Source organism: Hyaena hyaena, unplaced genomic scaffold (assembly GCF_003009895.1).
Source record: "Hyaena hyaena isolate Hyena2069 unplaced genomic scaffold, ASM300989v1 scaffold_627, whole genome shotgun sequence".
Lineage (NCBI taxonomy): Eukaryota > Metazoa > Chordata > Mammalia > Carnivora > Hyaenidae > Hyaena > Hyaena hyaena.
In genome coordinates this window covers 588953-613911 of record NW_024081257.1, presented here as the reverse complement: position 1 = coordinate 613911, position 24959 = coordinate 588953, and the positions used below count along the sequence as shown (strand labels likewise).

At 36.0% G+C, this 24959-nt stretch overlaps 1 protein-coding gene across 1 annotated transcript in view; it reads right to left on the bottom strand.

Moving 5' to 3' along the window:
* Nucleotides 1-24959, bottom strand: part of MMP16 (matrix metallopeptidase 16) — a 284104-nt gene that overhangs the window by 59376 nt on the left and 199769 nt on the right. The window contains exons 5-6 of the mRNA XM_039257516.1: nucleotides 12084-12245; nucleotides 9913-10124 (exon numbers count right to left, since the gene is read on the bottom strand). Of these exons, the coding sequence (XP_039113447.1) occupies nucleotides 9913-10124; nucleotides 12084-12245 (374 nt within the window). The remainder of the gene's footprint in view (nucleotides 1-9912; nucleotides 10125-12083; nucleotides 12246-24959) is intronic.

Below are 24959 nucleotides of genomic sequence, written 5' to 3'. Positions count from 1 at the left end.
CCCTCCCCTGCTCACGCTGCCCCTCTCTCTCTCTCCTAGAAATAAGAAAAAAAAAAAAAAAAAGAAGAAGAAGAATGAACAAAATAGTCAAGACTCTCCTTCATGGAAGTTAAATGCAAAAAAGATAGAGTTAGAAGTAAGAAATTCATTTAATAAATATATATTGATACTGCCAATGGGGTAAGTACTGCTAGTTAAGGTTAATTCTTTTAATTCTGTGAGTTGCTTTTTTATGTCAAGAAAAATACTTTTTAATTGTATAGTCGAAGTGCTTTCTTGAAAAACTTTATTTCAGTGTCTTACTATGGTTTGGGACATGCTGTTAGCACTGTTAACAGTCCCCACCCCCGCCCCATATTGATTTCCAAGGAATTTTTCAAGTAGACTGTCATGTAATTTGTAAATAATGATAGCTTTGGCCTCTACTTTATTTTATCTATTTCTATAAGTTTTCTATATTTATACATGCAAAAGATAAACAAGTACTTCTAAGAGATCCTGAAGAGGTGGCTGAATGTTTAAATAACTTCACATAATCCACAAAACACAGTGACACAGTGATAATAACAACATCGTTAAGTGAAGGTTAAAAAAGGGAATGGAAAAAATAAAAGTCTCACCTCTGCTTTACAGAAACATAAGAGGTCACAAGGGACACAGTCACAAATGCCAAATGTGAAAGAAAAGAATTGGAGAAGTGCTATTTCCCAAACTTCTAATACAAAAGAAAACCTACCTTTTTATCTACAGTATAATTTTTAAAAATATTTTTAATTAAAAAATGTTTATTTGACAGAGACAGAGAGAGAGTGGAGAGGGGAGCAGAGAGAGGGAGAGAGAATCCCAAATGAACTCTGCACGGACAGTGCAGATGGATCCCAAGACCATGAGATCATGACCTGAGCCAAAATCAAGAGTAGGATGCTCAGCTGAATGAGCCTCCCACGTGCCCCTATACAGCATAAACCTGGAGCTAAGACTTGCTTATTTTTTAAATGTATTTTTTTTTAATGTTTAATTTATTTCTGAGAGGGAGAGAGACACTGTGAGCAGGGGAGGGTCAGAGAGAGAAGGAGACACAGAATATGAAGCAGGCTCCAGGCTCTGAACTCGCTGTCAGCACAGAGCCCGACGTGGGGCTTGAATCCACAAAACCCACAAACTGTGAGATCATGACCTGAGCCCAAGTCGGATGCTTAACCGACTGAGCTACCCAGGCACCCCTAAACTTCACTTATTAAAATAAGTAACTAACTGACTAAATACATAAACTTGGGTTATTAATCTTTCATTAAGGTAAAAGTGCTCTGAACGATTAATTGTGAACATGAGCACTTTCTTCACAAAAACCTCAATATAAAGCTACAGATTATGACAAATATGGAATAAAACAATATTTTTGGCACTGAAAAGACTTATATTATTCATAACTGTAGAATAGGAAGATTAATACTGCTTGCAGTGAGAGATTTTCAAATTAGCTCACAATATACTTTCAGAATTCATTTTAACATGAATATGTGGAATTTTTTATTCATATTATAAATTTATATCAAAATGTACATAATAAAACAATATTCTAGTTTCCATTATATGCATTGCAAACAGATTTTTTTTCCTCTTTTTACTTTTTTCCATTGAAATATCATTGACACAATGTTATATTACTTTCAGGTGTGCAACATAATGATTTTTATTTAAACTCCAGTTAGATAACATATAGTGTAATATTAGTTTCATCTGTACAATTTAGCAAGTCAACGCTTTTAGCCAACACCTGGTGCTCATAACAAGTGCCCTCCTTAACCCCCATCACCTATTTCATCTCCCTTGGCCCTCTGGTAACCATCAGTTTGTTTTCCGTAGTTAAGAGTCTGTTTCTTAGTTTGCCTCTCTCTTTCCTCCCTCCCCCTTTGCTTATTTGTTTTGTTTCTTAAATTACACGTATTAGCGAAGTCATATGGCATTTGTCTTTCTCTGATTTATTTCGCTTAGCAGAATCTTCTCCATGTCATTGCACACGGCAAGATTTCATTCCTTTTTATGGCTGAGTAATAGTCTATTGTATACTTACAACCACATCTTTATCCATTCATCAGTCCATGGACACTTGGGCTGTTCCCATAGTTTGGTTATTGTAGATGATGCTACTATAAACAGTGGGGTGCATGTATCCATTTGAATTAGTACTTTTGTATCCTTTGGGTAAATATCTAGTAGTACAGTTGCTGGATTATAGATCAGTTCTACTTTTAACTTTTTGAGGAAGCTCCATACTGTTTTCCACAGAGGCAGCACCAGGTTTGCATTTATGCTGTGCTCACCACAGGTGTAGCTATCATCTGTCACCACACAACACTATTAATACCATTGACTATATTCTCTCTGTTGTACTTTCATCCTTGTGACTTATTCATTCTGTAACTGGACACCCGTACTTCCCACCCCTCTTCACTCATTTTGCCCATCCCCTACTCATCTCCCCTCTGTCAAACACCTGTTTGTTCTCTGTATTTATGGACCTGTTTGTAAGCATACATTAAATGTTATATTTTATATCATTAATAAAAATATTTTTACTGTATCCAAAACAAGTGCCCAAATATATGCTTAAAATGTTCAAAGTCACCCCAAAATAAAGTGACTAGAGAGAAGATTAGAAACTCAGGTGACTGTGTATCCACTCTGCTGCGTACTTAGACACTTGTCCCGATGGCTTAAGCAGTCAGGATATGTCAGTAAAGAATTTAAATTTTTCAAGGAATAAATCTTAAGCCATAATAGAATACAAATATTTAGAAAATCAATTAATATTGACATCAAAATTCAGTATTGCACATAATTCCAGTTGCTTTCTAAAATGTTGACTTACCTAAAATATTTGAAGAACTATGATTTTGTACTATAAGATTTAATTAATACTATGTTTGCAGTGTCTTGGTGACTGCTCCCATTGGTCTGAAGTGAATCTAGCCCCAATTACAACATACTATTAATATCAGGTAATACTTCCTGGCCGTACAGAATTAAGATGTGATTCAGAGTTTTAGATTAGCCTCTGTTGTGTAATTTCTCTAAGTATTTTGTTTGTAAAACACTTTTTGGATTCTTTGACCACAGAATATTTTTCATTATTTCATTGAGTAAAGTGATATGAACAACAACAATTACAAACCATTCCATTCCTTTTTCCCATATAACGTACAAATTAGAGCCATTTTCTCTGATTTTTACTCAGCTAAAAGTTATTTTTAAAAATAATTTGAAACAGCATGAGAATTTGAGTTAACAAGTATAAATGAGTATCTCAAAATGCCAAGTCTGTCTTGCTATCTAAAAGCTGCCATTTCCTGAGTTTACTATATACCTATGATGGAATTTATTAGCCATTATACAGATGAGGAAAGTAAGCTCAGAAATAATAAAAATTGATTTACTATCTGCTATGTTCATGGCACTGCAAAATCCACAGGTAAATAGAGGAGTAGTTACATTCTTTGTCTAGAGCCTATGTGAAATGGCATCTGGCTCCAAGTCTATAGCTAATTTCTAAAAGTTTAAGTTTTATCCTATGCTGATATAAACAAGGATATACAAGTATGCAACCAAAATGAGTGACATCATTAGGCTGAGAGCCGCGAGGGAATTCTTCCGATTGCAAAGTGGCAAATCTATTCTTTGGAGTCACAAAACGGCACAAAATTTATGTAACCCACAATAAACTTGTGAATTGCTACAAATACTGTTGTTTCCTTTCATAAACCTAGCCCCATGCAGACCTATGTACTAGCAGACAGTCTAGACAGGAAAAGAGGTCAGAGATAGCCTTCTGCTGTTGTACAAATGGCTGCAGAAGTCTGGAAGATATGGGAATATTTGGTATTTGACAGAGAAAAACCTGCAAAGCCAGGAGTGTCTGGCAAGTTCAAAAAAGAGCAGGGAGACAACTGTGGCTGGCATTGAGTGAGTAAAAGTGAGCAGAATAAGAAAGAGGAAGTGAGATCAGAAAGGCAGAGCAAAATGCAGCCTTGTGGGCAACTGAAAGAACCTTGGCTTTTTGTCCCAACTTTATGGAGGTACTACTGACAAATAAAAATGGCATATATTTAAGGTATACAACGTGATGATTTGTTATAAGTATATACTGGGAAATGATTACCACAGTCAGACTAATAAACATATCCATCATCTCACATAGTTGCCTATGTTTTGTTTGTTTGTTTGTTTATGGTGAGAACACTTGAGATCTACTTTAGCAAATTTTGAGTAAGTGATACATTATTATTAACTATAGTCACCATGCTATACATCAGGTCTCCAGGACTCATACATCTTATAATTCAAAGTTTTAACCCTTTGTGCAACATCTCCCCATTTCCCCAGTCCCTGATCTCTCTTAATCTTTCTCCTGCAACATTTCTTCTTTCATGAAATAAAACCAACATCTTCAAGATGAAATTGGGTCATAGCCTGTACCTACTAGTCTTGGCTAATGAGGCACTGTACTTTCAATGGAAGTTAAGCTAGTATTAATGAGGGCAGAATCTGGATAAGTCTGTTTCTCTGGAAATTAAAGTAACTGATTCTTCAGTAGAATTAAGTAGGCAGTCATAAGTGAAGATGGAGGTCATATTTAAGAACACATAGATGTGTGATAAATAAACATGAGCAGATAAGAATTTGCTAAGGAAAAAAGAACCAATGATTTCTGTTTTGGTAAATGAAATGCTTTCCTTACTCAGAGACTTAAGCCTTGCTCTTCTATGCTAATTGGGAAGACATTTCGCCATTCTTTCCTGAGTGCTTCGCCTTTTAACACTATCCTTTCTAGCTCTACCATTAAGCACTGGTCTGTGTGTGTCCCCCTTGATATAAAGAACTGGTCAATTGCCAAATGAAACCTTCTGTGTGTGTGTGTGTGTGTGTGTGTGTGTGTGTGTGTGTGCGTGCGTGCATGCGCGCGCGCGCACCCATGTGCTGCATGCTAAAGGAACTCCAGGGGGCACCTGGGTGGCTCAGTTGGTTAAGCATCCGAATCGGCTCAGGTCATGATCTCACAGTTCGTGGGTTCGAGCCCTGGGTCAGGCTCTGTGCTGACAGCTAGCTCAGAGCCTGGAGCCTGTTTCAGATTCTGTGTCTCCGTCTCTCTCTCTCTGACGCTCCCCTGCTCACGCTGTCTCTCTCTCTCTCAGAAATAAATTTTTAAAAACATTAAAAACTTTTAAAAAATAAAGGAACTCCAGGTGTGGATACAGTTTTTCTTCCTATCTTCAACTTCAGGAAGAATAGTTCCTAGTGCTTTCTTATACAACAAAATATCCTGTGCTGAAATATTCCCTGTACATGTCTAGATGATTCTGTTTTCCTTCACACCACAAAATAACAAAATATTCCATGTTTTTATCTTGTAGTCCAAAAGAAATTTGAGGATTCTTCTGAACAATCATATCTTCCTATTGTCGACTCAGTCACAACAGCAGCGCCATGTGATACATAGAGCTTTTGCTCCTCAGGGAACACTTTTTTTTTCAATTTTTAAAATATTTTATTTATTTCTGAGAGAGAGACAGCATGAGCAGGGAGGGTCAGAGAGAGAGGGAGACACCGAATCTGAAACAGGCTCCAGGCTCTGAGCTAGCTGTCAGCACAGAGCCCGACCCGGGGCTCGAACCCACGAACTGTGAGATCATGGCCTGAGCCGAAGTGAAGTCAGAGGCTCAACCGACTGAGACACCCAGGCGCCCCCCTCAGGGAACACTCTTAATAATCACCTCTCTAGAGCAAGGACAAAGCTTCTTTGGTATTGCTTTTTTGTTTCTCTGTTCCTTGGCAATTTGTTTTGCTTTTCATTTCCTTCCTTTAGGTGGTTTACATTCCCCAAAGCTTATAAAGCTGCATGGAAAGCTTAACTGTCTCAGGCAGATATCTCTAACTGTATCTCTCTGTATAGATAATATCTCTCTATCTCTGTAGATATATAGACAGATATAGATATATATTCAGAATTTTAACTATAGGAAATGATGGAATTATATCTATATATCTATAATTAAAATATATGTTGTATATTATACATATATAATGTTTATTATATTTCCATATAGAACTCACTTCAAATAAATGAGTGCCTAGAAAGCTCAATGTAAATCAAATCTCCAAAGAGGAAGTTTGCTTCCAAAAAGAATTATGCTAAAACTACCATTCTAAAGAAAGGTTCCTTTCTAATAAGAAAACAAAATTATCTAATGATATCAACCCTTTCCTTATATCTAGATTTTCTTACTTTTTATTTAAAAAGACACATATACAGAATCTAAGTAAATGGCACTCACAGAAATTGTTGGGCAACGAATAACAAGCTACCAGAATGAAATACTTTCAGTAATGTCATATTGGTTGTTTACTATTGTATAAACACGATAGTAGCCGTAGTTTTCATTAAATAATTATTACATCGGGATCGTTATTCATTAGCTTGATCACAATAAATGAGCACTATGAAGCCCACATGAACCAATCCCCACTTTGAAGAAGTTTAGAATCTAGTTAAGGGATGATTAAAATGAGAAATAGAGAAGATGGAAATTAAAAGTATGCTAATTGAACGTAGAGAATAAATATACAATATACTAAATATAAATGTACTAGAAGGAGGTTTGGATTTGAAGAATAGTCACAGTGGCTGGGACATGTGGAAGACACTGAGGAGGGAAGTTTTAGATAAGCAGAGGCTGGCAAAGAAGCCTGGGACATTGAAATGGAAGTGAAATGATTGTTGAGTGATGAAGGCTTGAGGAGATAAAGTTTCCTAATTTGTATAGAGAATCCATGGTGAAGAAAAGTAGAGAATCAAGTTGCCTTAGTAAAAGTGAGATCAAAGAGTGGGTGATCCTAAAATATACTTGAAGGAGCAGACTATGAAGGTTAATGATGAGTATATTAAAAGAAACCTTAAAAGGCAGGCATGCACGAAAGAGATGGCAGTGAGTAATTTTAGGCAGGTAGGACAGATCTGGGGGAAAATGACAATATTTTGGAGTAAAGTTAGTCTAGCGTATTTAGGTATACAGCAATAACTTAGGGGACCAGAGGTTATTAATTAAGGAAAACAGAATTGGTGGATGCTTTCCCATATCCTTCAGTGACCTATGGGGAATCTCGGTGTGGAGCACTTTGAAACCTAAAATATAAGCTTCAAGAAGCCAGGGTCTAGCTGGTTTTTGTTTGTTTGTTTGTTTGTTTTTTTTTTTTTTTTAAATACTGCATTGCTAGTGCCTCAAACAGCATCTCACAGTAAAAGCTCAGTAAAGATTTCTTGCATATTTACTATTTTAAAATATAGTTTAAAGTCTGCTACTTTTCTTTTGAAACTTTCCTTTTATTCTCAGGTAAGGGAAAGTTTAACACAGATTTTAGAATCAAGTAGACCTGAGTTCAACTACTGACTACTATTTACAGACCTTGTAACTCAGACTAACTACTTTTCTGATTCTCAGTTTTCTCATATGTAAAATTGAGAATTCTATCCTTCATACAATATTATTACAAAGTTTAGAGATTAAGTGCTTAGCATACATTGAGGGACATATTAGTTACCCAATCCACGGCAGCTATTAATTAAGGAGCAGGTATCACTCAATCATGCTTTCTTTGCTTTGATCAAATTGTGTTTATTTCTGATTTATATTATTTGTCACTTTTCACTAGACTTAAATATGTCTATCTTCTCTCTCTCAATACGCCAACTTTTTAGTAAATCAAACATCAGTTTCTTTAATGTGCCTAAGAAATTTCTCTCAAAATTCAGCATAAGCTTTTTCTCAGTCAAGTTTTCTTGATCTATTCAATTAGACTTAAGTATTTTCTCTTCATGTCAATGTCGTACCTTTTACTCTCGTGTTTTAAAAGTTCTTGAGTTCATGTTTGTCTTCACTCCTGGAATATGAGCTCCATAAAGACAGAGGCACTACCTTCTATTCATTCCTAGTGCCTAGTAAACTACCCTGGGCATACTTACTCATTATATGAAAGAGATGAGTATGAAAATTATCAATCTATGTGACATATAATCCACTAAGTGGAGATTAAAAAGAATACAATACCTATCAGAAGATATCCTCAACAGTAATTATTCTTAGAAAGAGGACGGGGACCAGTGGAAAAAAGAAATTAATTTCAGACAGAGTTTAGGAACTCTGTCCTGTAGAGAGTTTCAATTAAGGAATCCAAGGTACCACAGAAGGTTAGAGAAGCAGGCCTTACTCATGATGCTCATAAACCTGTTTTGATATTAATAATAGTGGCTACTGGATTCTACTTAGGAATTGGTCTATTTGCTTTTCATCAACTCCTGATTCCAGGAAACCAGTGATCATAAGAATTCATTTTGTCAACCAAGAACATTCCCAGTGTGTAGAGCAGCAAGGCTGGTGAAAATGATCATTACATATGATGACACCAGTCTTTTTCTGAGACCTACAATCTAATTAGACAGGAAGGATGGAAAGAATGCACTCAGAGTCAATTTCACATCATATTCTCAGATATTACTATGATATCAAGGTATAAACTGGGATGTTTAAATTTGGCCAAAACAGAGACAAAAAATCCTTCAAATATCATTTGGTGTCTTGTAGAATAAACAAATGATTGCATTTTGTTTTCATTTCAAGTAGTTGCTGTGGGCTTAGTCACAATGAGTGGCTGTATATAAAGGGAAAAAGAGCTTTCAGTTTTTTTCTCCTTGAATCTAAATTTATTAGTCTACTTAAATTGAATGGGAGATATCTAATTAAGTATTGCAAAGCATTTATGGAATTCAAAAATCTATTCATGTGTTTGAACAAAAGCATTGATTTTTCCTGGTAAGTACGATGCTCTTATGCATATCAAATCCAAATCTTATTTTCCAATAAAGGAGACAGAGTACTTTGTCTATTAAAAATTATATGAAATCTATATTTTTAAAGTGTAGCCTCTGGTAGATAGGAAAATCTGTATAAGTACGACAATATTTCAGTATTTATTGATTCACATCTACCAAAAAAGAGAGCACATTATTTTACTTTTAAATGGATGATATTGGTAAAATGTGGTTACTTTAATATTCTAATGCCAACATAAAACACATTTTTCATTAACTTTTCAAATTAGTTTACAAATATTGAAGGAGAAGTATTTTTTCAGTATTACACTATATTCATTTTTAAACATTATGTTGAACTTGCTTTGTAAGTTCATTATGTAACTTACTTTGATACACTGTTTATCAGTGTTGTCTGAGAACTCAATGGCATTCAAAGGCACACTCAGCAAAATGTAAACTTAGTTTTATCTTTTTAAAAAATATAAATTAGGTAGGTATAAATGCCAGACTAAAGAAATCAATGATAAGTCCATGTAAAATCAAGAGGATGGTCTCATAGAGGAGATTTTACTAAAATTTCTATCAGTAGACTCAAACAAAATGATCATCAGCACTCCTAAAAAACAATGCTTTAATTGTCAAGTGAAATCATAGGGATCTGATAAAGATGTGCATATCAAAGAGAGAAGTGCTTTCGTGTGCCTGGAAGTGGCTAAGCTCCCAAGCCAATCATCCCGATTAGCTCCTATTCATGATTTCAATTATGCTTTTTTATCTGTTCATAACATGCAGCATTTTCTCACCCTCACATTTCTAGGCATTTTAGCTTCTGCTGACATAAATGCCTTCCCCAAATAGAATGTCACAGCAATCTTCTGCTAGACATTTAAGCCCATTTGTGCGTTTATTTTTTAAGATGCTTTTTTGAAACTTCTGACTGTGAGAGGTCTGGGAAGGTAGTGTTAGAATGAATGAGAACTTGTTTTCTAAAGCGACACCGTAGACACTCGATTTCCCGTTAAAAAAAAAAAATCACAGCCTCCTACCTTGAAAACAAACATCTCACGGCGAAGAATAGCTAGAGTGTTAAAGTTCCCATCGCAGATGTTGGGTTTGGCTCCAGGATAGGAAGGTCTGCCAGTGGGAGGCCTGGGAGGTTTGGGCCTGTCATTCTTCCTCGGGTCAGCGGGAGGCATGGACCGGTGTGGGGGCACTGTCGGTAGAGGTCTTGTGGGTGGAGGAATCTTGTCAGGTGGACCTTTGAAAATATGAGGAAAGCACTTGGTTCACTTAAAACTGGAATAGTGCCGGATGATATGTGTAGAGTACAATCACTCAGGATGGGAGGGCGTGGGCTAAGTGAGCTAAGAAGTCTTTCAGATTGTGTGTTTTCAGAAAAAACAAACCTTCTTACCCAACAAACCATTGCCAAGTCTATCAGAAAGTCCTTATCATGCTAAATTCTGAATCCAAGTAACTAAACTTTCTTTGTTAATTTTTAATGATATTTTTTATAGCTTCACCACAGTCCTTATTGGAAAAGCTGCTTTCAAATCTTTTTTGGAAGTAGGTGGTGTATAAATAATAAATAAATGAAAATGAATACTGGAACCCTGCATGTAAGCTCCACCAAAGTTAATCCTAGATTTTGATAGTCAATGATTCTATGCAAATATTTCTAAAAGATAAACATTAACAAATCAAAGTTTATTCTACTCTATGTCTCCAGCTATATTTATAACCTTTCCTTGACTTTCATTATTTTCTTCTAATGACGTTTTGACAAATTGCTAGCTGACTGTTTCATTTGAATACTGAATCTAAAACACCTATTGATTAAAACACCACTAGTAAAATATTAATGTGAAGAAGTATTTCTAAAAAGAAGTTTCTAAATTAAGCCAAAGTTGACACACATAATTTGTTGCAGATGTAAAGCATCATTCCTCAAGAGATTTATTTTTTAAAAAGAAATACAGAGCTGTTCACACTCAATATTTAGATACGGAAAGAATATTCTTTTGCAGACCTTCAGTCTAGACTACTAATTCATGAGGTCATGAGAAAGAGCCTTCTTTCAGCTAACCACTTAGGAGGAATTTCTGATGGCACAAACTAGGCATAGGATAGCACATTCACCGCATGTGCTACTTAGTTTTGACTCTGAGACATTTCCCTTTTCTCAGTATCCCTCAAATAAAGAGTACTGCAAAAGCTGACTATTTTTTTTTTCAAATCCTATTTTAACCCTGAGAGAATGGTTACCACTGAGATACTGAAATTGAAAAACTAATGAATGCAAAACAAATTAGTGAACTTAAACTATGCTATTTAAAAATGCAAATGACGTCTGAACACTGGATATTAACATACAGATAACACATATTTGTCTTTGTGTTGTAAAATGAAAGCTTCACTTCACTAATTTAGTAAAGCATATTCTCTATATGTAAATTATAAATGTCAAGATCTTAACAATTAGGTGTAAAATAAATGTCTTTGTAAAGGTCAATGGTTCTGTTGAGGGAGTTAGGATTATAGTAAATAGGTGTAATAGTCTTTCTCCCTTTGGTCTTAATTTGCACTCACTGACTGAACCCCATAAATAAAAATGATAAGAGTATGTTAGAAATTTATTTTGAATTATATGTAAGTAAACCTTGCCATTCATTAACTCCACTCCCATGTTTGTTATCTTTCGCGCTTAGTCAATAATTACATGCTTTTGAGGTCATTTTATTATATCCATCATACAAGTATTGTCTGTAACCTCACAAGTGATTTACCTAGGTACTATCTAACGTCAAATATAAACCGAAGGTAAGTCTGTCAGTTTTTACCAAAATCTCGGTATCTTACAAGAGAGTCTTTCTATTTCTCACTTTCTTCATGGGTTATATTCATTTATTACATTTTCTACCTGAACATTAAAGGCTAAGGTTTATAAGTTCTTTGAGACCACTGCGGGTTTCAATTAAACTCAGTAAGAAATTTTATCAGTGTACAGGTTTTACCATAATCTGAATACTGAGGTATCTGGGACTGTTGCCAACAAAACTTGATTGATAGAAGGCTTCTGCCATAGGCTAGAATTTTTTTTCTTTTTTTGGTATTTATTTCTCTCAATACTTAGAGCATCTATCTCAAAGAAGAAAACACAGCAGGAGTTCCTGACTTCCCTGTAGGGTTAGTTAAACAAAAAACAGTGGTAACATACCATAAATCTTCTGGATGCCTTGCAGATCATCATTAGGTAGTTTGAAGTTGTCAGTTTCCATGTACTGGTAAAATGGGGCCATGATGGCAGTGGGGTCATTGGAATGCTCTAATCCCAGAGCATGTCCCAGTTCGTGGACTGCTACTAGAAATAAGTCATTTCCTGTGAAAATGAGAAGAAAATATGCTCTTGCAACTAATATCCAAGTACGGAACTGAAAGCACAATTTGGTGTTACCAAAATTTTACCGAAGAAAAATAAGAGGAACTCTTCAACTATCAGTACGATTTTATCATTGGATTTCTACTGGCAAAACCCAAAACGCTATTTTTAAAAAGGTGGGGGGTAGGAGGTGATCATAATGTAGTTACAGAAATGTAGAAACTGAATGGAAACAATAAAAGTTGAAAAGCAGCAGCGGCAGAGATTGCTAGCTACAACTGCTGTTGAAATATCCTTACAATTAGAAAGCATGCAATATACAACACCTTTTATATCTTTACATTGAACATACTGCTAACAATAAGTAAAATTTTTATAATCTTCACATTGAACATACTGCTAACAATAAGTAAAAAACGTAGGGCAGATACAATCCCTGTTCTTACACAGGTGAGTAAATTAAGGCATAGAGGTGACAAGTCTTGTCAAGAACAGCAAATCTTTGCATTTACAGAGCTGTGATTAGAACCAAAAGTGGTTTTAACTCCTAGATGAAAACTTTTCTTTTTACCAGCCTAGAATACAAGAATACAGAAGTGTAAAGTGAAAGTCACAGGCTAGCAGTTATAATAACTAGGATTCTAGTTCTAGATCAACGAATACAAATTTTAATCAACTCAGGGGATCTGAACAAAATCTATTTATTTAGAGTGGTTGTTTCTCACAGAAAACAAAACAAAACAAAACAAAACAAAAACCCTTCTCTTCCACCTGTGGTAAACTTGCACAGTGATGTCTATTTAGTGCAGACTCTTAGAGAAACCTTATGCAACCAAACCCCTGCTGATGACTCCTACATGTTACCCCCTCCTGGATTATCAAAATTAAACTCATGAGCACAAGAGCCAGTCTGACATGCATACTTTTTAATGCTGAAAATTTAGTTAAACTATGTGAGCATCAAGCAATTGGGACTATTATACTTCTAAAGGTTATGCTCCTAAGTGAAAAAAATGATCGAACATAAAATGTAAAGTTTTGCATAGATAACTTGCAAATGATTTCAATGAACTTCCTAAGTGTCATTGTTAGGAAAACTCTCCTGTAAAAAACATTTTTTATAATGCACTGTGAAAATACCCTTCAGAGAATTTTTTTTTCCTTTCCTTTACACAGAAGCCAAGTATATAACAAACATTTTTATTTTTTTTCTATTCTAGAGTAGTCTGTCATAGAAAAATGGATGAAACCTTGGGGCTGATTTATCATATGAGATTAGCATACTGAAAATAAGCCATTTGAAACACTTCAGGAGCCCATCTGACTCTCAAAGAAAAACTGATTAAATACTGGTATGAAACAAATAAGAAGGGTTTAAAATCAAATAGAGGTTAACATTTCCAATCTCAAAGAGTTTATCTTCTCCTCTAATAAAATTACTTAAATATATAAATCAAGACACAAAAAGAAAAATAATATGTATTAGGTTTAATTAAAATATTAACTAGATTAAACATTTTCTAATTTTGCTCTGGACATTCCGAACATTTTACCTACAATTTTTCATTTAACTCTCACAATTTTCTTTTTAGTTGGTCACTATCATTATGTCCATTTTTAAAATGAGAGAACAAGGCGTGGAGACACTGAATACAATTTGCAAATCCATATAGCGAGGTGCAGATGAAATTCAAATTTCTCTTAGTCTGATTAGAGGTCATCCTTCGAAGTACTACAGTAAATCACACAGCTATAAAAGTATTAGGATGTACAAAAGATTAGATCATGTACCCATGCGAAAACAATTTCATTCATTAAATCATCTATTCATTCTACTACCTTTCACTGCATGCCTTCTATGAGTTAGTCACTGATCTAGGCCCTGGCAATACAGTAGTAAACAAAACACACACACACACACACACACACACACACACACACACCCTCCCCATCCTTATACCATTTACATTTTAATGGGCACTGGAAAGAAACCAGATAGAAAAGTAAAATGTACAGAATGGTACATAGTGATACATGATAAGGAGAAACAGTAAGGTAGAGAAAAGATGAGATCAGAGAGGAAATGGAGCCTAAAACATATACGGATTTTAAATAATAGTAAACATTTGGGCTTCTAGTCTGACTATGGTGGGGATAATTGTGAGTTTTGAGTAGAGGAGGGATATAATCTGGCTTACATTTTAACAAGATCACTCTAGTGACTGCTTTTGAGAATCAAATACAGTGGATAAGGGAAGTAGCATGATTCAATCTCTGAAGTTATTGCAATAATCCAGGCAAAGATGCTGGTGACCTGGACCAAAGTGGAAGTAATGGAGGTGGACGGAAGCAGTAAAATTCTTGATATATTTTGAAAAGAGAATCACAGGGTTTCTTAAAGGACAAGATGCAAGGTGTGAGCAAAGAAAAACATCAAAGACAGCACTGCATCTTCTGGCCCTGCACCTAGAAGAACTTATATTGACATTCACCGAGATGGAGAAAACTGCAGGAGGAACTAGTTTTTGTTGCTTTTTTGTTGGTGGTGGTGAGGGAGAGAGGTGGTAGTATTACCAGGAGTTCATTTTTTTTTTTTTGGAGTGTTAAGTTAGAGATGCCTTTTAAATATTCAATTGGAGATTCAAATCCAGTTGGATATATGCATATGGAATTTGTAGGTCTTTGTAGTCTAGAAGTATATATTTGGGATAGGATAAAGTTGGTATCAGTTTGTAGCATGGGTAGTTCAATTGTAGTAACAGAAATGAGGATAGAATACAATAGCACAGATTTCGGTAAATGGGTAGAAATAGTGATGGAAGATTAAAAAAGATTTCTTCTGAATGCTTTAATGTGCTTAATGACACAGGAAAGATTCATCAACTGAGAGAATAATAGAAAGGAAAAAAGGAAAGACAAGAATATATAAATTATTTGAATAGGTCAGTTGTAAAGGGTGGAGTAGGCAAATAATTGTCAGGCAGCATTCATGATCATGAATTTAAAGTGGGATTGGTTTCATTATGTGGTAGGTCTTCCTTCTTCAGCCTTATTTGGCTGTGTGTATGCAGAAAGTAACAGTATTGATTCCACCAGAGTTTTGGTATTTCTAGGTAAATATGAAAAACAGAAAGACAAAGGAACATGAATATATGTAAGGAAGTGATTTTTGACTTTGCCATGGTATTTATGTTATGTAAGGAAGGAAGCAATAACACTACCGAATGAGGGAAGGGCTGTGACAAGATAAGGTGATAAGATCAACTGAAGATCAACTCTAAAATTCTATACTGGTCAAAGGGTTTTTGTTTTTGTGGTCTTTTTTTTTTTTTCTTCTTCTTCTTCTTCTTCAATCATAATATTACCAGGAGTGAGCTAGGAAAATACTCCATGATCATTACAGTAGAGATTTGAAACTGAAATTATAAGAGCAATGTCAAGGGTATTCCCATGGAAATGAGGCTCTGAATTAGGATGAAATATGAAATTGGAGAGGAGATTCAATAACTAAGAGCCCAGAACAATGGAAAAATTTTCTACATGAACGTTCAGATCACCAAGAATTAAAACAAAGGTAGTGTTTAAGGGAGTGGGACTGAACCCGGAGTTAAAATCATTAAAGAACAGTTTAATGTCGATTAAAGTCAGTTAAGTGTCCAACTTCGGCTCAAGTCATGATCTCATGGCTTGTGGGTTTGAGCCCCGTGTTGGGCTCTCTGCTGCCAGTGCAGAGCCTGGAGCCTGCTTTGGATTCTGTCTCCCTCTTTCTCTGCCCCTCCCCTGCTCACACACACACACACTCTCTCTCTCTAAAAAATAAATAAGCATTAAAAGAAATTAAAAAGAAATGAAAAGAGCAGAGAAAATGACTTGAGACTTAGTAGATGATTATAGCCAGGAAAGATAGTGGATGGAACAGTTAGATAAAATCCCAGTCAAAACGTGAAGTTTTTGTGAGTTCGATAGGAGTATAATCTTGAAATAGCATTAAAAAGAAAAGAGGACATATACCATGACCTCAGCCCTTGCAGTAGAAGGAATATAAAGAAGAAAACAGAAGGAATGTAAAAGAAAGAGTATAATCAATAGAGAGATCAGTGTTAGCTACAGAAAGAAACTTAAAGGGAATATTTTCTTTTTCTTTTATTTTCTTTTAGTTTCAGGATTTTGTTTAAATTCCAGTTAGTTAACATACAGAGTAATATTAGTTTCAGATATAGAATTTAGTGATTCATTACTTACATACAACACTCAGTTATAAGAAGTGCCCTCCTTAGTACCCATTATCATTTATCGCATCTCCCACTACCTCCCCTGTAGTTAAGAGTTAGCAGTTTAGTTTATGGTTTGCCTCTCTCTCTTTCATTCCACATGTTTGTCTGTTACATCACTTTTTTGAAAATTTTTATTTAAGTCCAAGTTAGTTAGCAGAGAGTGTAATAATGCTATCAGAGGCAGAATTTAGTGATTTATCACCTACATAACACCCAGTGCTCATCTCAACAAATGCCTTCCATAATATCCATCACCCACTTAGCCCACCAACCCATGCAATACCCCTCCAACAACCCTCAGTCTGTCCTCTGAATTTAAGAGTCTCCTAAGATTTGCCTCTCTGTCTGCTTTTCCTTCCCTTCCACTATGCTTATCTTTTTGTTTCTTAAATTCCACATGTAAGGGAAATCATACGATACTTATGTTTCTCTGATTTGTTTTGCTTAACATAGTTCACTCTAGTTCCATTCAAGCTGTTGCAAATGGCAAAATTTCATTCCTTTTGACCATCGAGTAGCACTCCATTGTATATATATACCACCTCTTCTTTATCCATTCATCAGTTGATGGACATTTGGGCTCTTTCCATAATTCAGCTATTGTCAGTAGTGATGCCATAAACACTGGGGTGCATGTGCTCCTTTGAATCAGCACTTCTGTATCCTTTGAGTAAGGATATCCTTTCAGCCTAGTAGTGAAATTTCTGGGTTGTAGGGAAGTCTTATTTTTAATTTCTTGAGAAACCTCCATACTGTTTTCTAGAATGCCTGCACCAGTTTGCATTCCCACCAGCAGTACAAAAGGTTTCCCCTTTCTCTGTATCCTTGCCAACATCAGTTGTTGCCTGAGTTGTTAATTTTAGCCATTCTGAAGGTGTGAGGTGGTATCTCGTTGTGATTTTGATTTGTAGTTCCCTGATGATGAGTAATGTTGAGCATCGTTTCATGTGTCTGTTCTCCATCTGGATATCTTCTTTCAAAAAGTGTCTGTCTGTATCTTTTGCCCATTTCTTCACTAGAATTATTTGTCTTTTGGGTGTTGATTTTGGTAAGTTCTTTATAGATTTTGGATACTACCTCTTTATCAGATATGTCATTTGCAAATATTTCTCCCATTCCATTGGTTGCCTCTTAGTCTTCTTGAGTTTTTCATTTTCCGTGCAGTATTTTTTATCTTGGTAAGGTCCCAAAAGTTCATTTTTGCTTTTGTTTTTCTTGATTCTGGAGACATGTCTAGTAAGAAGGTGCTGCAGTTGAGGTCAAAGAGGTGGTTGTTGCCTGTTTTCTCCTCCAGGATTTTGATGGTTTCTGTCTTACGTTTAGGCCTTTCATCCATTTTGAGTTTATTTTTGTGTATGGTGTAAGAAAGTGGTCCAGGTTCATTCTTCTGCATGTTGCTGTCCAGTTTTCCCAACACCATTTGCTGAAGAGATTGTCTTTTTTCCATTGGACATTCTTTCCTGCTTTATTGAAGATTAGTTGGCCATATACTTGTGGGTCCATTTCTGGGTTCTCCATTCTGTTCCACTGACCTATAGGTCTGTTTTTATGCCAGAAAGGGAGAGAGAGAATCTTAAGTAGACTCCATGCCTATCGCAGAGCCTGATGAGGGGCTCGATCTCACAACTCTGAGATCATGACATGAAATCAAGAGTCCGATGCTTAACCAATTGAGCCACCCAAATGCCCCTAAAGGGAATATTTTCAAAATAAGTTAATTATTAAGGGGATTTAGCTAATGACTGACCTAAAACTTCTCTAAGGTAAAAAGATACTGAAGATAGAGAAGGGAAGGAGATGGAGGTAGAGACAGCAATGTAAAATTGATCATATGGGAATTACAGTCCAAGGGTTGAGGTGTGTCTTCTGTGCTTCCTATGGTGGTAAATATGAATGGAGGTAATGGTCCTAATCAAATTAGACCTCAGATTCCAACATAGCAACTATAAGAGATTATTATTACTTGAGTATGTTTAAAGGAATTTAAGGACATGACTTAAAAGAAGATAGGGAGTGAAAGAGAGGATACAGGGCAGGGGAAAAATGTACAGTGGTGGAAAGGACAACTTCCATAATTGTCTTTACTTAAATTTTTGTTGTTTTTTCCACTCCGTACAAGACAGTTTCACATTCCTCATCAAGATAATGAAGGCCCTTAATACATAAGTCCTTGTCCTTCCCTTCCAACATTATTTCCCTGCCTTTATTTTCCTTGTGTAACCTTCTTTCTAGTCCTAGAAAAACATGCTTGTCCCATCTGTAAGGTCTCTGCATTAACTGTCTTGTTTCTAGAATCCCGTGTCCATCCTCATCCCGATGTTGGATATACATCAAGCAGACTTGATGTGACTGCTCAAATCTCAAATGCTACCTTCTCTAGGAAGTCTTTTCCCCAAGAGGTGCTGTTCCCACATGCTCTCTTCTTTAGGCTTCCACAGATCCTTGTGCATCCCCTATCATAGCAATTGTATTCTACTGTCATCATCTTTTGGTAAATCTGTCCAATATCTTTTGAATTCTTTAAAGACTAAAACTGCATCATTTATCTTATGTCTCCAGTTCAAAGACATTGCCTGGTACACAGTAGATGACTAATCCTTAAATAAGTTGGATGAATGGGTCAGTTTTCAGGAACTAGAGACTTAATATGAATTTGGATAGTAACGAATAGAATACTATTTCTGCCTAAATGTGACTCAGAACTTTTTTCTTTATTTTCCCTGGCTTTATTGATGTATAACTAAAAAATAAAATTGTAAAATATTTAAAGTATACATCATGGTGATTTGATAAATCTACACATTTTGCAAGGATTCCTCCCCATGAAGTTAATTAACATATACATCACCTCACATATTTAACTTTTTATTTTCTATTTGGGTGGGAACAATTTAATTTCTCCTCTCTTATCACACTCCGATTATATAGGATTTTTATCAGCTATACTCACCATGTTTTATATTAGGTGCTCAGACTTATTCATCTTATAACTGAAAGTTTATACCCTTTGACTCACCTCTTCCTATTTCTCCACCAAAGTTTATTTTCTGACTATCATGCCAAGAATTGGATGGGAAGATGTGACTGAGGAGGCCACTATTCTTACATCATTCAGACAATGGAACTAAAGTTCCCCATACTGTCAGCCGCTCATTGATGAAATGTCAGAAAATACATGTGCTCACAAGCTAATGAAAAGAGGACATGATCTAGAGGAAATTGCTAGGGAATGCAGAATAAGCTTGATTTTATTAATTGTTATGGAGAAAGAATTAAAATGATTGGATGGAGAAAGGAGTGAGAGGAGATGGTAAAAAGGTCAGACAGTGGAAAATCAAAAGACACAGAAATTCAGTGTTACTGGAAAACAGGAAAATGTTTTCCAAAGATGCCACTTTGAGCAAAAACCAATGAGACATTTCTATTTGGGACCATATAGAGCATGTTCTAGTCACAGGCAGAGCTAAAAAAAACAAAAGGAAGGAAGGAACTATTTATGAAGAGTTGTGGGAATTATGAGTGTTTACAAGTATGTAAAACAAGAAGATTCCGAGGATTATGTGTCAGAGGGTAATCTCAGGTGAGATAAGGATGGGAGAGAAAAGAAGCTGCAGGCATTTTTAGATGCCAACCTAACACCAACTTTCATTGAACACCTTTGTGAGTCCAAGTCAGAGTCACCTTTGTTATGATATAAACCTGATATTGAGGAGACATCACAACTGCAAAAAACATGCAAAGGGACAGAAGAACAGGTTGTATGTTTAACTTCTGGCCATGCCCTTCCCCTCCCCCCCCCCCGAAAATATGAGTACAATTTGGCTGGAATGTATTATCAGTGGGCAAAAAGTGAAAGAGATATCTCACCAAGAGCAGACCTAAAGACAAAACAAAGATCTAGCCAAGGAGCCAAAGGACCGACCAGAACCAAGGAGTTGAACCAAAAGCAGATGGAGTTGGTGCTCAAATTTACCTGGAATAGCTCAGTGACAGCCCAGCTCAGCAAGGTAGTGCTAATTCAGAAAATACCTTCAGACATCCTTGGCCTTCTTGAGGTCAGAGATATAATTTCTTAGTCAGACAGTCCCAATGTAGCTTTGTAGAGATTATGTTTTGTTTTTTATTTTTCAACAGGAAAAAACCCAACCTTATAACATTCCTCCTTCAGTATCACATCCCTTCCCTAGAAAAAAATACCCCAAACCTTATTCCTGAATAAATACGTAGGAACTCATTCTCTCCTTTCTGGCAGATACATGTTGCTTTTAGTCATGCATCAAGTTCTCTAACTTTGTTGAATTATTAAAATCACTTCAAATCTCTCCCAGGAAAATACTCTTTTAGTCACAATTTCTTTCTTTTTCTTTTTTCTTCTCTTACTGAAAGAAACACAAAATACCATGAAGGAAAACAAAGTAGCAAAAGTCATTTCATTTCATGTATCTGTTCTTTTCAGATCAATCAAATTTTTCCTAAGCACCATTTCCAAGGCCAAGGGCGGAGTCATTCCTTGTCTAAGGAATAAGAAGAAAATTAATGGGATCAGGATGTGAACTTATGACCTGTTCAGTACACTACAGCACTTTTAGTCAGAAATACTGGCCAAGAGCTCCAAGTAATTGCCATTCTTCAGATGATTGGCAATAATATAATTAAACCTTACTTGCAGCTTCACAATAGTTTAAAAGGGTAAGTTGTTAAATAAAGTACCACCCTGTGATTTGAATTCCAGTAGGAACAAAAGTTATTGGCACATAATGAGGTTTAGACAATTAAAATGCACCAGACCTCTTTCCTAATGATGAAAATAATAACTGCGTCTGTAACTTATCATTAATTCACATTATTTGAGATTCCTAATTGTAATATGCCTTGATCTTATCACCATGCAGGCAACAAAGGATAAATCAGCCTCCTGATTCTTAATACAGAAATAGCACTTGCTCCTTTTGTAAGATTTTGAGTTTTGAGTTTGTTGCTTTCAATTATATCTCTAATCTTCTTTCCTTTGTATACTGCGATACAATTTCAGAACATTGAACTATATATTATGAAAGATAATGCATTATTTATAATTTCCTTGTCATAATTATGTCTTTATATTTTATTCCAAGCTGTTTCATCCTTCCATGCATTTTCATATGCTATTCCCTCTGCTGACAACATATCCTGAATGTTAAAAATGACTATATAATATTTCATATATAAAGAAGTTGTTATAAATACTTCTAACATTTATAATCCTACTGACCTGAGCAAACACTAGAATATCACCAGCACCATTGAATCTCTCTCTGGTTTCTCCCTTTTCTCATACTTTGGCTGTTCCACTCTCTCCAAGGGTAATCACTAAACTGAGTTTCAAATTTCTCATTCCCTTGCTTGTAGTTTGATATTTTTATCTAACGTGTATGTTTAAAGTACATAGCTTTAGAAAGATGGTATCATTCTGCATGTTATCTCCTGAAACTTGTTGAAACACAGCATTTTTTTTCTTACATCTTCTTGCTTATTTCTTATTCAGTCTTGCAAAATCTTATTAATCCTTTAAAATAAAACTCAAAATGACCTCCTCTCTGAAGCCTTCTCCACCTCTCCAGGGAAATTTAATTCCTCTGTCTCTGTGTATCCTTGGCCTTTTATAAACATAACAGGATCATAACACATACCAAATTGCCCTGACAGTTCCTGACGCACAGAAGCTCCTAAAATTTACTTGTAAGTTAAATGATTGATGGAACAAATTTAAGCAGATCCATAATTTTAAATATTTAAACATTTAAGCTTAAAATATTCAAATCCACGTGCAGAAAAACTATTCAGAAATTATCATCAGTTCTTTGATTAGTATACACTTCCCCAGTGCCTGAGAGATAAGATAGACCGTCTGAAACCTCAGTCCTCCCAGACTTTCCATACAGCATGTTTTGACAGTTGAGAAACTACAGGGATATAAGGAGTCAGCCTCCATGAAGGGCCTAATAAGACCAACCTCCTGGTATTTGGTCCCACTCTGTATCAGCTTGCTGTAGTACTAAACAGTAGAAGTGACGGTATTCAACTTCTAATGGTAGGTCATAAAAATACATCATGATTTCCACTTAATGTTCTCTTACTCTTTCTCCTCTCCCTCTCCCTCATTCTCTAATGACTCATTGTGGACAAGCCAGCTGCCATGTTGTGTAAACAAACCTGAGGAGAAGCCAATGGAGAAGAGTTGAGGCTTCCTGTTAACAGCCATGGGAGTGAGCTGGAACCTTGATTCTCCAATCCATTCAGATAATTGCAGCCCCACCAAATTATTTCACCACACATTCAGGACATACCTTGGACCCAAAATCACCCAGCTAAGCTGTTCCTAGATTCCTGACACTCAGAACTGTGTGAGGTAATAAATGTTTGTTGTTTGAAGCTGCTAAGTTTTGGGGTGATTTTTTAATGCAGCCATAGATAACAGATAATAAGGGATGGTTCAGCACACTAACTTTTCTCCATTTTATTAGGATCAAGAGATACGGAAAAAAAAAAAAAACACTGGGGGAAAAAATAAAGGAACCGAGTGGAATAGGAAGCCACTCTGAAGCGTCTGAGTACTTGTACAAATAATCATGAGATGAAAATGGCTGTTATTGTCCAGTCCAACTATCTATACAGCAACCAAGAGGTTTGGCAGTAACCCTAAGTCTGAGACAAAATCTGTGACTGAAAATTTCCAGAGATGGAAATATCAGCTACTTCTCTGTCTCGTACGTTTTTTGAGATGTGTGAAGCCTGATCCCTGGGTTGCACCTCTACTACCACTTTCCTTGCACATCACTGAAGAGAGCGCCACTCGCTCAGTGGCTGGCAAAACCTGTGTTCCCTGCCGGACAGCCAGAAAACTCTGACGGGGTGAAAAAAGAACAAAAATGCAAGAGTATTTACTGAACATATATTACGAACCAGAACTATGTCGCTGACCTTGTCATTGAAACTTCATGACCTATCCCTAATACTGTCCTTTTCTAAGAATGCTTGCAGAGGTTCGGGAACTTGCTCAGGCGGGCAGCCCGCACCGGGGAGAGCAGGGCTGTATTCTCCATGCTGGCTGCTCAGCTCCAGACAGCGGTTAGATCACAGCTGTACTCCAAAAGATAGAAGCTGACAGAGGCTGATTTGAGGCAGATCTTCTCACATCTCTTTCTGCCACTTTTACTCTTCCGTCAAGTCTCCAGTTCCTCAAAGGCTTGGTGTCCCCACTGCCCGCTGTTCCTGTCCTCCACACTTCACCCACACTTGGCTGCTCCCCAAGGGCCTCAAACTTCAGAATGATCCCCTGGCTCCTCCTTTCACTGCTTTCTCCCAATCAAGTCAGACACAGTCTGACTAAGAAGGCAGCTGATTACTGCAGTCATGTATAAGTGTTTATTATATGTGAGCAAATATAACACAATGAAATTACAGTTATAAATGGCACTTATATGTGTGTCAGATCAATTTTATTGAATATTATTTAATAAAAAATCTAATTTGCTTTCACATATGCTCAAATCTTTCAACTGTTTTGTTGTACACAATACTTTTAATGATGCCTTAACACTAAAAGAACTCAAGGAAACAAAACGTTTTTATAGAGTATTATAAAAACAACAGCAAGAAATATCTCACATACTTTACATGTATTACTTTATCTATGTCTCACCATGTTAGTTCCGTTTTGCTTATTATCACTATTTTACAGATTAGGAAAAGAAGATTTCTACAGATTGTGTGATGGCCAGTTACCCAGTAAGTGGCAGGAATTGAGGTAAGCCCCCCAGACAGTCTAGGCTCACAACCCAAAACTGAGTGCAGGGAGGAAATGGATTTTCTTTAACTCAGCTCAAAACATCTCAGGGCTTCAGATTGTGCATCAGAAGACAGTTGCTGTGTGAGACCTCTTTCCAGGAGTATGAAACAATTGTTGCTATTTCTTTTCTCCCTTGAATGCATGCTGAGCCTCATTTTAAAAAATGTATTTCCTAAAAATAAAATAAAATGTATTTCCTCACTACAAACTCCAGCTGCTCAAAAAGTTTTAATCATTTTCATTCTAATTTTTAATTAAGTCTAAAAGCCTCGTAGCAAAGAAAATATTTTCAAAAGAAAAGGAAACAGTACCACTGCTACATGGACTTGCGGGTTTTAAATTTTATTTCAAGACATTTCTTCAGCAGTTGAAGAGGGTTTGCTGGGAATGCTACAGAGTTGTCTGTTTGGATGTGGTCAGAGTTAAAGCGCCTGCTAGTATATACACTAGTAAGGCAGAATTAAACATGGGACACTTAGATAAGAAAAGGAAAACAAATGGCCATCTATTAGGTCTTCCAAAAATCAGTGAAGACATTTTCTAAGATATACTATTACCAAACACTTACAGTTTTTAATTTAATAAGCACTTTAGAATAAATTGATATAATTA